The sequence below is a fragment of the Pediculus humanus genome, genomic scaffold (genome assembly GCF_000006295.1).
Source record: "Pediculus humanus corporis 1103172108269 genomic scaffold, whole genome shotgun sequence".
In the NCBI taxonomy this organism is placed as follows: domain Eukaryota; kingdom Metazoa; phylum Arthropoda; class Insecta; order Psocodea; family Pediculidae; genus Pediculus; species Pediculus humanus.
The window spans coordinates 703,856-717,645 of record NW_002987838.1 but is presented as its reverse complement, the minus strand read 5'-3'; the positions used below and the strand labels follow the sequence as shown (position 1 = coordinate 717,645).

Here is a 13,790-nt window from a genome sequence, read left to right as displayed (position 1 = left end):
GTTTTGTTTTTGTTTTTCCCGTATCAATTTTAATGATGGCGAACGTAATGATAATAATAATTTGGCGCGAAATAATTAAAAAGGAAAATGGAAAATTTTTGATTGGTGGTAGGTGTCGTTGACTCGAGAAATTTCTAGAAAACTTGAAGAATTTTCTTTTCTTTTTCCAAATTTTGATAGGAGAACGCGGTTCTCGTTCGAGTAAAGGGTTTTTTTTTTTTTTTTTTCTTTCATTTCTTTTCACCCTTTTTCTTTTTCACCCGTTCTAGAACGAACGGACGACGTTCGTCGCGCACCCCATTCGCGAGTTTTTTTTTTTTTTTTTTTAATTGATTTCAATCTTGATTGCTCGGTATAAAATGAGGAAAAAGAAGAGGAAATTCGATCGAGAAGGGAATGAAGAAAAATCTAGAACATTTTTTTTACACAATGCGGGTGTTTTCCAAATCGTACGGAAGAAGAACGCCGCGTGTTAAGGGATGTTTTTTTTTTTTCTGCTGCTGCTGCTGGAATTTTTTTCTGTCGGTTCGTTCGAACGTTTACAACAAAACGAATTTCTTTCGATTTGTTAAAAAAAAAAACAACAACAACAACCACTAATTCTCTCTCTCTCTCTCTCTCTCTCTAGCCATCTGCATCGGATCAAAAAAAAAAAAAAAAAAAAAAATTCTGTCAGTTAATTAAATTACATTCGACGGATCTAATTTGAAAGATTATCCGCCATATTGAAAGTGGGAAACAATTTTTTTTTTTTTTTAACTGGCTTATGAACTAATAAGTAATAGCGACTAATTTTTTTTTTTTTTTTTTGTAATATCCCGGGGGGGGAGTCGAAAAACTGTCGTTTTTTTTTTTTTAAATGACTCTTAATTAAGGTTTTGGAAAATCGACCGACGTTTTAGTAATTATTTTTAATAGGGGGAAGAGCGAGAGAGAGAGAGAGAAACGTTCGAATCGAGTTATCGAGTTTAAAAAAAAAAAAAAAAAAACTAATGATAAATGGATTTTGATATACGAATGAATAATCGGACGACAGCGCGTAGAGAAGAGGATATGCTTAACGGGGAAAAAAAAAAAAAAAAAAAACGTTTGTTAGAGTTGTGCGTGTCACGCGATGAACGGTTGAAAATGAGATTGGAAAGAGAGAGAGAGAGAGGGGGGAAGGAGAGGGATGCTGTAGGGCGAGAGAATCAATGAAAGAAGATAATTGAAAAATTTGTCGTCGGTGTGTTTTAATAGAAAGAGGGGGAAAGGGAGAGAGAGAGAGAGATAAGGTGAAAGAATGGATGTGACGAAAAGATTTTTTTTTTTTTTCGTAAGAAATGTGAGCGGAAGGGAGAGGGGGGGGGAAAGCAGCAGCAGAAGACGAAAAAGATGACGTCCTGCTACGAAACAATGAGAAAGTCGTTAAGTTTTTTTTTTTTTTTATAAAAAAATTCAGATGATGGTACTTGCATGCGAGGGATGCTGGAAAAAATGAGTTTTACCGGTCCGGATTTCATCCCCCTCCCCAACGACTTGGCCTTTCGTAAGAATGTATAAAAAATTAATATTAATGAAAAGAAGAAGAAGAAGGAAGTGGAGGAAGAAAAGAAAAAAAAAAAAAAAAAAACCTTTTTCGGTTTTTCAAGTCGTGGCATTAGAGAGAGAGAGTGAGAGAGATAGAGAAAAATGATTTCCCATTTTACTCGTGTCATTACCTTATCCGATGTTTTTTTTTTTTTTCCCCATATCGTAATATTAATAACTTTAATATTCACTTTGCTTTTTTTTTTTTTTTTTTGTTCTCCCCATTTTTTAAAATTCGGATAAGAAGAAGAAGAAGGAGGAAGGGGAGGTGGTGGTGGTAGAGGAGAAGAAGAAGAAGAAAGGAAAAAAAAAACATAAACATAAACGAATGATAGAAAAAAAAAAAAAAAAAAAAAGTCATCGAAAGGAAATGTGAAAAGGTTAGGGGGTAAAAAAAAAAAAAAGGAAGGAAAAGAAGAGAGAGAGAGATAGAGAGAGAGATAGATGGAAAGGTAAAAACGATCTGCAGGAGGGCTTTAATGTCTTCATCAAAAAGGCATTAGTAGGTAGGGATGGTGTGGTGAAAGTTTTTCCACCATTTTCAATTCAAATCTCGCCGATCAGATTTTTTTTTCTTTTTTTCTTTTTTAAATTTGTTTTGCGGCTAATTTTCTTTTTAGTTTCCTTTTTTATTCCTTCTTTATTCCCTCTTTTTCCTCCTCCTCCCGCCAAACAGGAAGATTCCTTCTTTTTGACGTCGAATGGGAATCGATTGAATCGTGTTATGATAGTATACCTGACGAGTCTGCATTTAGAGGCTTCCTTTCCTACCTCCTCCTCCCCTGGGGAAAAAAAAATTGTTTTGGTGTTTGTTTGTTCGTTTGTTTGTTTGTTAAGGTTATTATTTCGTTAACGAATTCCGGTAAATTTAAAATTTGAAAAATCGAATTCGAATGAATTATTCTTTGTAACGGACAATTTTTCAATCTGTCACGTTTGCGATCGTGGAAATTTGTCGTCGTGGAAGCAGGTAAACAAACAAACGCATTTACGATTACCCAGAAAGGACAAAGTTTGAGAAAAAGTTTTTTTCAAAAAAAAAAAAAAAAAAAAATGTGATCAGAGGTTATCGCTTACTGTCGTCATCATCGTCATTTTCGTCATCGATGACGAAATGCGCGTATTTATCATCTCGAAGGAAAATCACCTTTTTGATTCGAAAAGGTAAAAGAATTTTCCTAAAGGTTCCCGTGGGAAAACGAATGAGAAAAAAGGTTTTTCCGTAAATATAAATCCTTTTTTATTCCGGAAAAATTTTTCTGTCGATTCGATTCGATTGTTTTTTTTTCCCGTCGAAAAATTTATTATTTGCTCGATTTTAAAATGGCTTTTATTAGTAGTTTTACATGTCAAAGGTCGAAGGTCTTTTTCCGTTAATTTATTTATTATTATTAATACGGAGCGATGATCATCATCGGGTTTTTTATAAATTGAACGTCTTTTTCATCGTTTCGTTCGTACGACTATAATTCATTTTATTTTCCGTAGGGTAAAGCGTAAATACGTTCATTTATTGTTTCACTTTTTTGATTTTTTTTTTCTTTAAGAAAAATGAATTCGTCGTAAGTAATTGATGGATGGTCTCCGTCAATTTATTTTTCCTTTTTTTGTGTGTGTGTGTGTGTGTGTGTGTGTTTGTTTTCACGATTTTTATAGTTTGACGAAATGGAAAAAAATGTTGAAAAAAAATTGTTTTATTTCGAGTTTTTTTTTTTTTTCAAAAGTTCTTCCAGGAGGTTCTAGAAGTTTAGTCGTAATGTTTCGAGTCGTTATCCCGATTCTCGAACTCGAATCATTTGAATTTTATCGATCTTTATCGAATCGATTCGATCGATTTTTTGTTATTTTTCGTTTCCTTTTCCTCGGTGTCTCGTCATTATTAAAATCAATTTCGAATCAATCGCTTTAAATTGTTGTAAAAAAAAAATTACGATTGATTGATTGATTGATTGATTGACTGTCTGACTGACTAATTGATAATAATCCGAATTGAATATTTTCGTTGAATTTTTAAATTGATTAAAAATTTTAATGTTGATAAAAAAAAAAAAAAATTTCGAATTAATTTACGATCGATTTAAGGGGTTTTATTAATCTGTCTCTCTCTCTCTCTCTTCTTTTTTCACGTCGTCTGCTGTTGTGGATAAATTGATTTTTGAAAACATTTTCCCGCTTTTTTTTCTGTTTAGTGTTTAAGAATTTTTTGAATTTTGTTGTTTGGTCAATCTTTCTCTCTCTCTCTCTCTCTCAGTGCCGGATTATCAGTGCCGGAAACGCATTTTTCCCTCCCCCCTTCTCGTTCGTTTGTTCGTCTTCGTTTTTTTTTTTTGGGGGGGGGGTCTTTCGAGTTAATCATTCGTAATAATAAATTATCGATAAGCATTTTAAAAAAAAATGAATGACGTCATTGTTATTATTCTCGTAAATATTTAATTTATTATCATTATCAAAAAAAAAAAAAAAAATTGATAAGGAAACAAAAAAAAATTTTTTTCATACGCGTACAACGAAAAGCATAATCACGATTATCGAGGCGTCGTCGTCGGCTCGTGGTTTTTTTTTTTTTTCTTTTTCTTCTCTTCCCTATTTTAATCTAACGCTTTGACAATACTAATAGTCGTACACACAATCTCAAACGCACGGGGACGAATTTAACGATAAATTATTTATTTGTGGGTGCGTGCGTGCGTGCGTGTGCGTGTGGGAATTTTGATAATTAAACCGCAATGCGAAACTTGTCGTCGGGGATCGTTATCAATTTGTGATGTTGACAAATTGACGAAAAGGTGAAAGAAAAATCGAATGAAAGAGTGAGTGAGTGAGTGAAAATGTGACGAGAATGAAATAAATTAGAGAGAGAGAGAGAGAGAGAGAGATAAAGAAATCAAAGCTCGAAATGATGATAATAACAACCACAATAATAATAATAATAATAATAATAATAATAATAATAGGAATTGTTGATGGTGGTGGTGATGATGATAATTTTTTTTTCGGTTGGAAAGAAAAGAAGGGAAAGAGGTGGGAGAGGAGAGGAGTGGAATGGGGTGTGGGCGCAGGGGGGGGGGAAATGGAAAAATGTTTCGCAACTTTTTTAAACTTATAAAGTTTTTTTTTTTAAATAACTAACTAACTAACTAACTCCAGTTGAAAAAACATAAAATTTTAAAATAAGGAAATTATAAAGATTAGAAAGGATATAAAATTTAAATTTACATTGTAAACTTATTTAGAATTTTAATATTTAAAAAAAAAAAAAGAAGAAGAAGAAGAAGAAGAAAAGATTGTGTGTGAGTGTGTGGGTGGGGGGAAATATCACGAGAGGGAAAAGACAAAAAAAAAAAAAAAAAAAAATTAAAGAATAAGCGAGAGCTTAGAAGGGAAAGAGAAAGAGAGAGAGAGAAAGTGAGAGGGATGGCAAAAACAAACGAATAAGTTTCACATGTACTTAAAATTTTCCGAGGGGGGGGGAAGTGGGAAAATTAATGTATATTATTAACTTGCTCCCTTTTCCCCTTCATCTCCCCTTCATCTCCCCAATCTCTCATGTTTTTCTATCCGTATGACGTAATGGCTAATTATCGTTTACTTCCGGTTGTTTTAATTTATCATTATTATTGATTTCAGAGACCGGAAATGAACAAGTTAATGAAATCGAATAATTACGACAATCGTAACGTCGTCGGTATGAATTACATAAGTGAGAAAACGGCGAGCTCCGGTAAATCGTCAATGGAAATGTGTCAGGGATGTCGTAAACCCATAAGAGACAGGTACCTCCTCAATTCGCTGGGTAGAAATTGGCACGAAGACTGTTTGAAATGCACGTGTTGCGAAGCGAGATTGGGAGAAGTCGGAGCGAGCCTGTACACGAGAGCAAATCTCATTCTCTGCAAGAGAGATTACCTGAGACTATTTGGCAACACCGGATATTGTTCGGCATGCAAGAAAATAATTCCGGCTTTCGAAATGGTCATGAGAGCGAAAACGAACGTTTATCATCTGGAATGTTTTGCGTGTCAACTATGCGGATACAGGTACGTTGAAAGATTTTTTTTTAAACTGGGAAAGGAGAGGAGAGGTGAGAGGGAGAGAGAGTTCCTGGAGGTTCGTGGAAACGAAAGAATGAAAAAAAAAAAAAAAAAAAAAACGGGAAAATTTTTTTTTTAGTTTGATGATTCCATTGTTTTTTTTTTTTTTTTTGTTAAAAAAAATAATTTTTAAAACGGTTGAAATCGTTTCGAATTTATTACTCTTTTGCGACAATGGAAAACAAAAAAAAAAAAAATTTATTCGGGATTAATTGTCTGTGGATGTAAAATAAAACCGGAAGGGGGAAGTCCCGGAAAGGGGGTTAGGGAAAAATGCGAAAATTTCCTGGAATTTTTTTTTTTTTTTTGATTTCTCACCCGTGAAAAAAAAAAAAAAAATAATAATGTATTCTGTAATCCAATAACTCGGAGGCTAGGTTTAGAGGATTTTTTAAGGGGTGAAAAATTGGGGGATTCGGGGGAGCCCGAGGTAGCCAGGTTGAGTTCAAAAAGAGGGAAAAGTTGAGGGTCGTGGGTTCAAATCCTGGGAGTGGGAGTTCAATTTCAGCTTGTCCAAACAAGAAAAGACGTGTACCTACAATTTAAGAGGATTAGTGACGTAGGCATTGGGTATGCGCCGAACCTTGTTCGAGAGGGTAAAACTGAGTACTTGACCCAAAACAGTGTAAATGCGAAGCTCCGACGGGAAAGGAAGAAAAATGAACGATCAACGGGATTCGGGACTCTCTCCGGAAACTCTCAGACTCTGCATAAGAGGCAGGTACGATGGTAACGGATCGGGATTGTTTCTCGAAGGGTAAAAAGAGAAAGAAAAGGTACCGGGATTTTCCTCGAACGGGATTCCCACTTTCGCGAATGTAGAACTAATGATTCTGGCTCAAGAGGGAATTGAATCTGAAATGCAGGTGCTCCTCCCTTCGGGAAAGAGTTTTAGTTGGGTAGTGGCTTCGGCTGAGTCCCCTCATACACTTCCTCCTACCAGGTGGGGAGGTCAGTGCGAAATATAGTTTTTCTCCTAGGTTAACAAAAAAAAGGAAAAGTTTTCTTCCGTACAAACAATTCCTTCCCCCCCCTTTTGAGTGTCGCGAGTGTCCTTAACAATAAGATGATGACACCCCTCCCCCTTTAAAACGACTTTTGGGATTCCCCTCCCCTCCCCCTCTTTGCTGTAGCGTTACGTTATTAAGATTGTTTTTTTTTTTTCGAATTCCGCGACAGGTTTTGCGTCGGCGACCGATTTTACTTGTGCGACAATAAAATACTCTGCGAATCGGATTACAACGAAAGAATAGGTTACGAAACCGGAAGAATCACAACCGGATACGATAATTCCATATCCGTAAGTTTTGTTTTTTTGTTTATAATCGAATTCAATGACGGCGTCGATTTAGAGAAGGAGCAAAAAAAAAAAAAAAAATTAATTTTACAGGTTTCTTCGACAACCGATTTACCCCCCTCGCATTGTAATTTAACCGGCGATAATTCAGATTGCAACAATAACGGAAACGGAAAAACGGACGGAATTTTATAGTCTGCTACAAAAAGAAAAAAATTTTTTTTTTTTTTTTTTTTTTTTCTAAATGGTAATTTGTACATATAAAATAAAATAAATTTTTCTTTTTTCTTTTTTTCTTTTTCTTTTTATATAAAAATAATCATGACGTCAATTAGTTAGTTAGTTTGTTTGTTTGTTTGTTTTTTCCTTTCCAGAACGTTCTTATGTTTTACTTATGACCGTCGTGACGTCATACTCGTCTCCTTAATTCATTCCGAGTTCCGTTTGCGAAACGAGAAAAATGAACGAAGAAAAATCAAGTTTTAATTTTTTTACATAAAAGAAAAACAAACGGGAAAATTTAATTTTTCAAAAGTCTGTTTGTTCGTTTGTTTATTTGTTTGTTACTCCTGGATAAACTCACTCTCACTGGGAAATAAATAAGATGAAAGGGAATAATAGAAGGAGAGAGATTAATACCGTTATTAACGAGGTGTCAAAAACCGAAGGAAAAACGATTCGTTTTAGGTTTAAATAAGAGAAAAATGAAGAAAGAAAAATGGGATGGAGGGGAAGAGGGAGGAGGAGGGAAAGAGGAGGGAGGAGAGGGGAAGAAAATGATAACGAGCTAGTCGTGTAACTAGTGGGACAGTTAATTCGTGTATTTAGTTAAGTTTGTTATCTTAGAAACGCACTACACTCTCCTCCCCGGTGTGTGTGTGTGCAAAAAAAGAAGAAGTAAAACTTTTCTTCGAACGCGTTATCAGATTATCGCGACTTATACCATTCGTCCCTTTTTCGACTTTCCCCTCCCCTTCCCGTTCCCGTGACGTCATCGACCTTTCCCTTCGTCTTATGCTCTCCTTTTTTAACAGGACAAAACTTTTTCGTTTATTTTTTATCATTTCCGACCAAATGAAAAAAAAAAAAAAAAAAAATTAATTATTTGATGACGTCACTCACCTCGTCAATATCCCGCGAAATTTTCTTTTTTTCCACGTGATCATCATAATAATAATGATAATCTTTTCCTTCCCCCTTCCATCCCGTTTCGTTTATTCCTCCCGTCTACTTCCGGTGAAACGTCATACGTTTATTTTTCTGATGATGATGATGATGATTATAATTAAAACGTTAAAAAAAAATTATTTTCTCCAGTAGGTAATTTTAAAATCAAAAATGGAGATAATTTTTCCAAAAAAAAAAAAAAAGGGGGGGGGAAAGGGAAAAAGGTTGAAAACGATTTAACCTTGCGACATTAATCGAGCCTTTTTTTTCCAACCCCTTTCATGGAATTTTTTTTTTTTTAATGGAAATAATAGTAGTAACCCTTTCAAATTTTTCTTTTTTTCTTTAATTGCCTCCAGAAAAAAAAACGGGAAGGGGAGGATGGAAAGAGGAAGAGGGGGCAGGAGGTAGAATAAAATTTCCCTGCTCACGTGTTTCACTTTTTAATTCTCCCATTATCGGCCCGAATAATAAAGGAAGGAAAAAAAAATTATTAAATGTAAATGAAACGAAATCATTTTTTTTATAATCGGAATAAATATATATATATATATATATATATATAATAATAATGATAATGATACTAAAACTGGAGAAAAAAAAGGGAAGCTGGAGGGGGGGAATCGGATGAAAAAATAAATAAAAATAAATTTGTATGCGAATCATCATCATCATTTCTCCCGTGTCAGATTGCGTAACAAGAAAAAAAAAACAATTTTCCGACTAATTGCGTTTTTTAATAAAAAAAAAAAGTGACGTAATAAACGCGACAACAAACGGAAACGGAAACGGAAATAAAGAAGTAAAGAAAAAAAAATTTTTTTTTATATTAAAAAGAGACAAAAGATAAACTTAAAAAAAAAAAAAAAAAAAAAACGCGTAAAATAAAAAAAGATAAAAAAAAAAAAAAATTCACGAGTTTCGGTTTGATGATGACGTAAACGCGGTGTGACGTCATAGTGAAGTTCCGAATAATTCTCCGGTGACGTTTATGTAAGCGAATGCACCGCTTTCCGGTTGCGGTTGACTTTGTATAAATTGTTCGGCTTCCTTATCGATGGAATCCTTGTAATCCGGATCGTTTTGACATTGATCGTACCACGAGACCAACGGAGGTATGGGTCCGAGTAGGGGCATGCGACGAAAGGGTCCTTCAATTCTCAAATCGTGAACGTACCTGTGAATAACGCGAAGGTAGTGCAAAATGAAAAAAAGAAAAAAGGAAGGAAAAGTGAAGAGGAAAGAGGCTGGGACGACGAAAGTGGGAGAAGAAAAATTGAAAATGATCGTGTCATGTCATCTTACCCTATGAGAGCCTGTAAGTACTCGTTACGTAATTCTTTCATTTCTATGCAGTTTCCTTCTTCCGGTGCGATTCCACAGAGTAATTGAACCCAACAAGCCGCGATAGTTTTCTCTTCCGGATCCGGAAGTAGAGCTATGTAGGGTCGGGAAAGCCAGAGAAAAAATTGAAATTGAGAATCTAAAACGGGTCCGAGATTGTTCGTGGCTTGTGGACAATTTCCGTCGTGTAAATAACAATCCGTCTGTTGTTACGATAAGAAAAAAAAAAAAAATTTTTTTTATTTTCGCTCCGTAAAAAAAGGTATTTCTCTCTCTCTCTCTCTCAAAAAAAAAGAAAAAAATTTCATTACGTGTTTCATTTCCGCCGGTAAATCATTCAATGTTTCTTCCCATTGTTTTTCTAATTCCCACGATGCGAGCGGAAGCGGTTTACCCATGCTGATTTCTTTTATTTCCGGTAAAACTCCCAATGGCGGTTCTTGACGGAATATTCCAAACGTTTCGTCGTTGTATAAAGTTATCGTCAAATACAGCAAATACCTGTTAAATCATTATTATTACTAATATTATTATTATTATTATTATTATTATTAACAAGTACTTCCGGTGTAGATTTTAAACTACCACTCATTTCCGCTTACTTGTTTCTTTTGGGTTTTAAAACCGACGAATGATATTCCGGTTTGAAAAGTTTTCTTATCCATAAATGCGACGTGAGTTTGTCGTATTCGCGAGACAAAGTCGGTACGAAATTTTTCAAAACGGCCCTGGAAAAAAAATAATAATAATAATAAATACAAACGACAAACAAACGATATCAGTTAGGGGGCGGGGGGAAAGATGGGGAACTTGACGGGTTTATCGAAAACGCGACAAAATTTAAAACGATCGGAAATATTAAGAGAATAGAATGAAAATTTAAAAAAAAAATAATAATTTTAGATCAATCAATCAATCACTCTCTTCCCCCCCCCTGTATACAAGAATTTTGAAATGCGACGAAAGACGTGTCACAAGAATTTTCAGATAGGAAATCTAAAAAAAAAAAAATCTTTCGTGCGTCGTTCTGTTATCATTTTCAAAATGAAAAAAAAAACTGGGAAATCACCGCAACTTCCGGTTCACGTCAACCCCAACACGTAAGTCTGCATATAATAATAATAATAATAATAATAATAATAATAATAATAATAATAATAATAATAATAATAATAATAATTACCCGTAATAAACAAATTCGGTGCTTAATATGTCGACGTTCGATCCTTTACTACTCGGTGTTTCCGTTTTGCTGGGTTTTGGAATGACCGACGGACCGCTGGAGGGTCTACCGGAGCCACCGTGGCCACCGAGGCCACCGGAGCCACCGTGGCCACCGGAGCCACCGTGGCCACCGGAGCCACCGAGGCCACCGGAGCCACCGTGGCCACCGGAGCCACCGAGGCCACCGGAGCCACCGTGGCCACCGGAGCCCCCGAGGCCACCGGAGCCACCGAGGCCACCGGAGCCCCCGAGATTACCGGAGCCCCCAAGATTACCGGGGCCACCGGAGCCACCGAGGCCACCGGAGCCACCGTGGCCACCGGAGCCCCCGAGATTACCGGAGCCCCCAAGATTACCGGGGCCACCGGAGCCACCGTGGCCACCGGAGCCCCCGAGATTACCGGAGCCCCCAAGATTACCGGGGCCACCAAAGCCACCGGAGCCACCGGCGCCACCGGTACTCACGACCGATTGTTCCGCCATTTGATTACCCGTTTGACTCCCCGGTTGACTCCCCGTTTGTTGTTTTCCCGTTTGACTCCCCGGTTGACTCCCCGGTTGTAGTTTTCCCGTTTGACTCCCCGGTTGACTCCCCGTTTGTTGTTTTCCCGTTTGATTCGCCTTTTGACTCGGAGTCAGAGATACGGCTGAGGATTTGTTACCGTTTGTTTGACTCGGGGTTTTATTTGCCGTTTTACTACCCCTCGGAACCATACTGATATCATTGTCTGTGACATTTCTCCCTTGTGACATTTTTTTACCTGAAAGTTTTAATATATTTTTCATTTCCGCCCGGTAAATATTTTTCAATCAAACGGGAAAACTCACATAAATAATTTTACGAGGATTTAAAAAAAAAAAAAAAAAAAAAAATTGGCGCCAAAAAAATGGCACGAACGAAAAAGGAAAAAAAAAATTTTTTTTTTTTTTAAAATTAAAAACTAAACTATTAATTTAATTTTTTTTTATTCGAATAATAATAATAATAATAAAAGTAATAACAATAAATCTAAGAAGGCGGTGAGGGTAAAAAAAAAAATTCCCCCTTCCCCTTCAATAAGTTGTTCGTGCGCGTTCACGCATTCATATTTAAATTTACAAATTCCGCCAAAAACTTTAGTGTGATAGGAAACAGGAAGTGACGTTTTTTGTTTTCTTTTCTACCTCGTCCTCTTACGTATCAATTAATTAATATTTTTTTTTTGTTTTGAATCTCGGTCGTGATTTTTAAAAATGGCGCGCGAAATTTGTTTTTTTTTTTTAACGATAGCAAAATAGTTGAAGGGTGAAAAAAAAGGGTAAAAAGGTAAGGAAAGGAAAGGAAAAAAAAAGGTTTTGATTGTAAATTTTTATAATATTACGACGACAGAAATGACGGGAAAAAGGGAGGGAGCAGGAGGGGGAAAATTCCGGGAGGCGGAGGGTAGGAAAAAAATGAAAAAAAAAAAATTTGTTTTTTTTTTTCCTCTTTTTTTCTTCTTCCTTCTCATTTTCCTGCCCGGGGTGAAGTGGGGTGGGGGAGGGGGAAAGGGAAAAAGAAAGCCGGGGAGTCAGAAAAAAATGATAATGATGATGAGAACGACGACATAAAATATTTTAAATATTCAGAAGGTTTTAGAGATCCGCGTGAGACAATCATCAACTGCCATTAAAAACTTTTTATGTAATTACTTTTAAATATTTATTTACTTTTTTTTTTTTTTCATCTTCTTCTTCTTTCTCTTTTCTTCTCTTTTTTTCCTCCCCTTTTGATTATTTTCACGTTAAAAAGTTCATACGCCCTCCCCCCTGCCCCCCGAACTCCGAACTATGAACTCCGAGAACCAACCCTTAAATAAAAAAAAGTCGAATTAAAAAAAATTTGTTTTTTTTTGTGACTCGTTTTCGTATTTTGTTTCTCTCTTATCATTTGCAAAACACAAACGAATCGTAATCGAAACAAACACAGCAACAAACAAACAAACAAACAAACAACCGAAAGTTTTTAAATTGAATATAAAATTACAAATAAGTTATTTAAAACAAAAATTTCATCGAGGAGGGAATGAGAAAGAGAGAGAGGATTATGTCTTAATTTCGTGTAATAATTAACGGAAAATGACGTCAGGTACACCATTTTGTAATCGTTTCCGTTTCCCATTCATCCCCTTCCCCCCTCTCACCCCCTCACTCTCCCCATCTTTTTCTGAGACAATGAATACACATTCTAAATGTTTTTTTTTTTTTTTGATAAAACAATCGTCGCACGCGTTAAAAAATTTTCCCTTTTAAATTAAGGATAAAATGAAGAGAGAGGGAAAGAGAGAGAGAGAGAGAGAGATACAAATTTCAAATCTCGATGATGCTGTTGGAAAAACGTATATATAATCGAAGGTAAAAAGATAAAAAAAGCTTTTCCCGAACAAATTGTAAAGTTTTCTTTTTTTTGTAAACCGGCGACAAAAATAAAATGTAGTAGTAGTAGTGGTAGTAGTAGGTAGTTGTAAAGCTTGATAAATTTAACAGTAAAAACTTTTTTAAATCTTTTTTCCCCCTCTCTCTTCCCCTCTCACCCTCCCTCTCTCTTTCTCTTTCTCTCTTTCCAATTTTTTAAAACTCTTTTGCATTTTATACCTATTAATATTTTCACGTGATTTCAAACTCGAGCTTTTGAAAAAGTTTTAAAAAAAAAGTGGGAGAGAGAGAGAGAGAGAAAGAGAGAGATGGAGGAAAAAAACCGTTAGAAAAAATCACGCGGATAATTCGAAATTAAGGTGGTTGGTACTACCTGGGCGGTACCCACACGTTGATTAATAAAAAACAAAATGGCGTCGTTGTAATTTTGTCCCCTCCCACTTCCTTCGGTCCGAGAGAAAAATTTCCGTTTTTTTACCCCCGTCTCACCCCTCCCTCCTTTTTCTACTTCCGCGACATTTTCTTCTTCCACGACAAAAAAAAAATGTAAAACGACACACAAAAGGAACCGTTTTAGATTATTTCTCTCTCTCTCTCTCTGTCTCTCGCTCTATTCAATGGTGGTGGCGGGGGTAGCGGAGGTAGCGGTAGTGGTGGTGGTGGTGGTGGTAAATATAATTGTAATAAAATCTCGGAGAATAAGT

General features: G+C 35.9%; 2 protein-coding genes across 2 annotated transcripts; one reads left to right on the top strand and one right to left on the bottom strand.

The window, feature by feature from the left end:
- Positions 1–5,205: 5,205 nt before the first annotated feature.
- Positions 5,206–7,152, top strand: Phum_PHUM503330 (LIM-only protein, putative; the record flags this gene model as incomplete). Its single annotated transcript, XM_002430850.1, has 2 exons — positions 5,206–5,606; positions 6,840–7,152. 2 exons carry the CDS (start codon positions 5,206–5,208, stop codon positions 7,150–7,152), a joined length of 714 nt encoding a protein of 237 aa, XP_002430895.1.
- A 1,926-nt stretch (positions 7,153–9,078) lies between these two features.
- Phum_PHUM503320 (uncharacterized protein) lies at positions 9,079–11,445 on the bottom strand (the record flags this gene model as incomplete). Its single annotated transcript, XM_002430849.1, has 5 exons — positions 9,079–9,301; positions 9,430–9,671; positions 9,780–9,969; positions 10,071–10,196; positions 10,652–11,445. The coding sequence occupies 5 exons, from the start codon at positions 11,443–11,445 to the stop codon at positions 9,079–9,081; spliced, it is 1,575 nt and encodes a 524-aa protein (XP_002430894.1).
- Between the last annotated feature and the right edge of the window lie 2,345 nt (positions 11,446–13,790).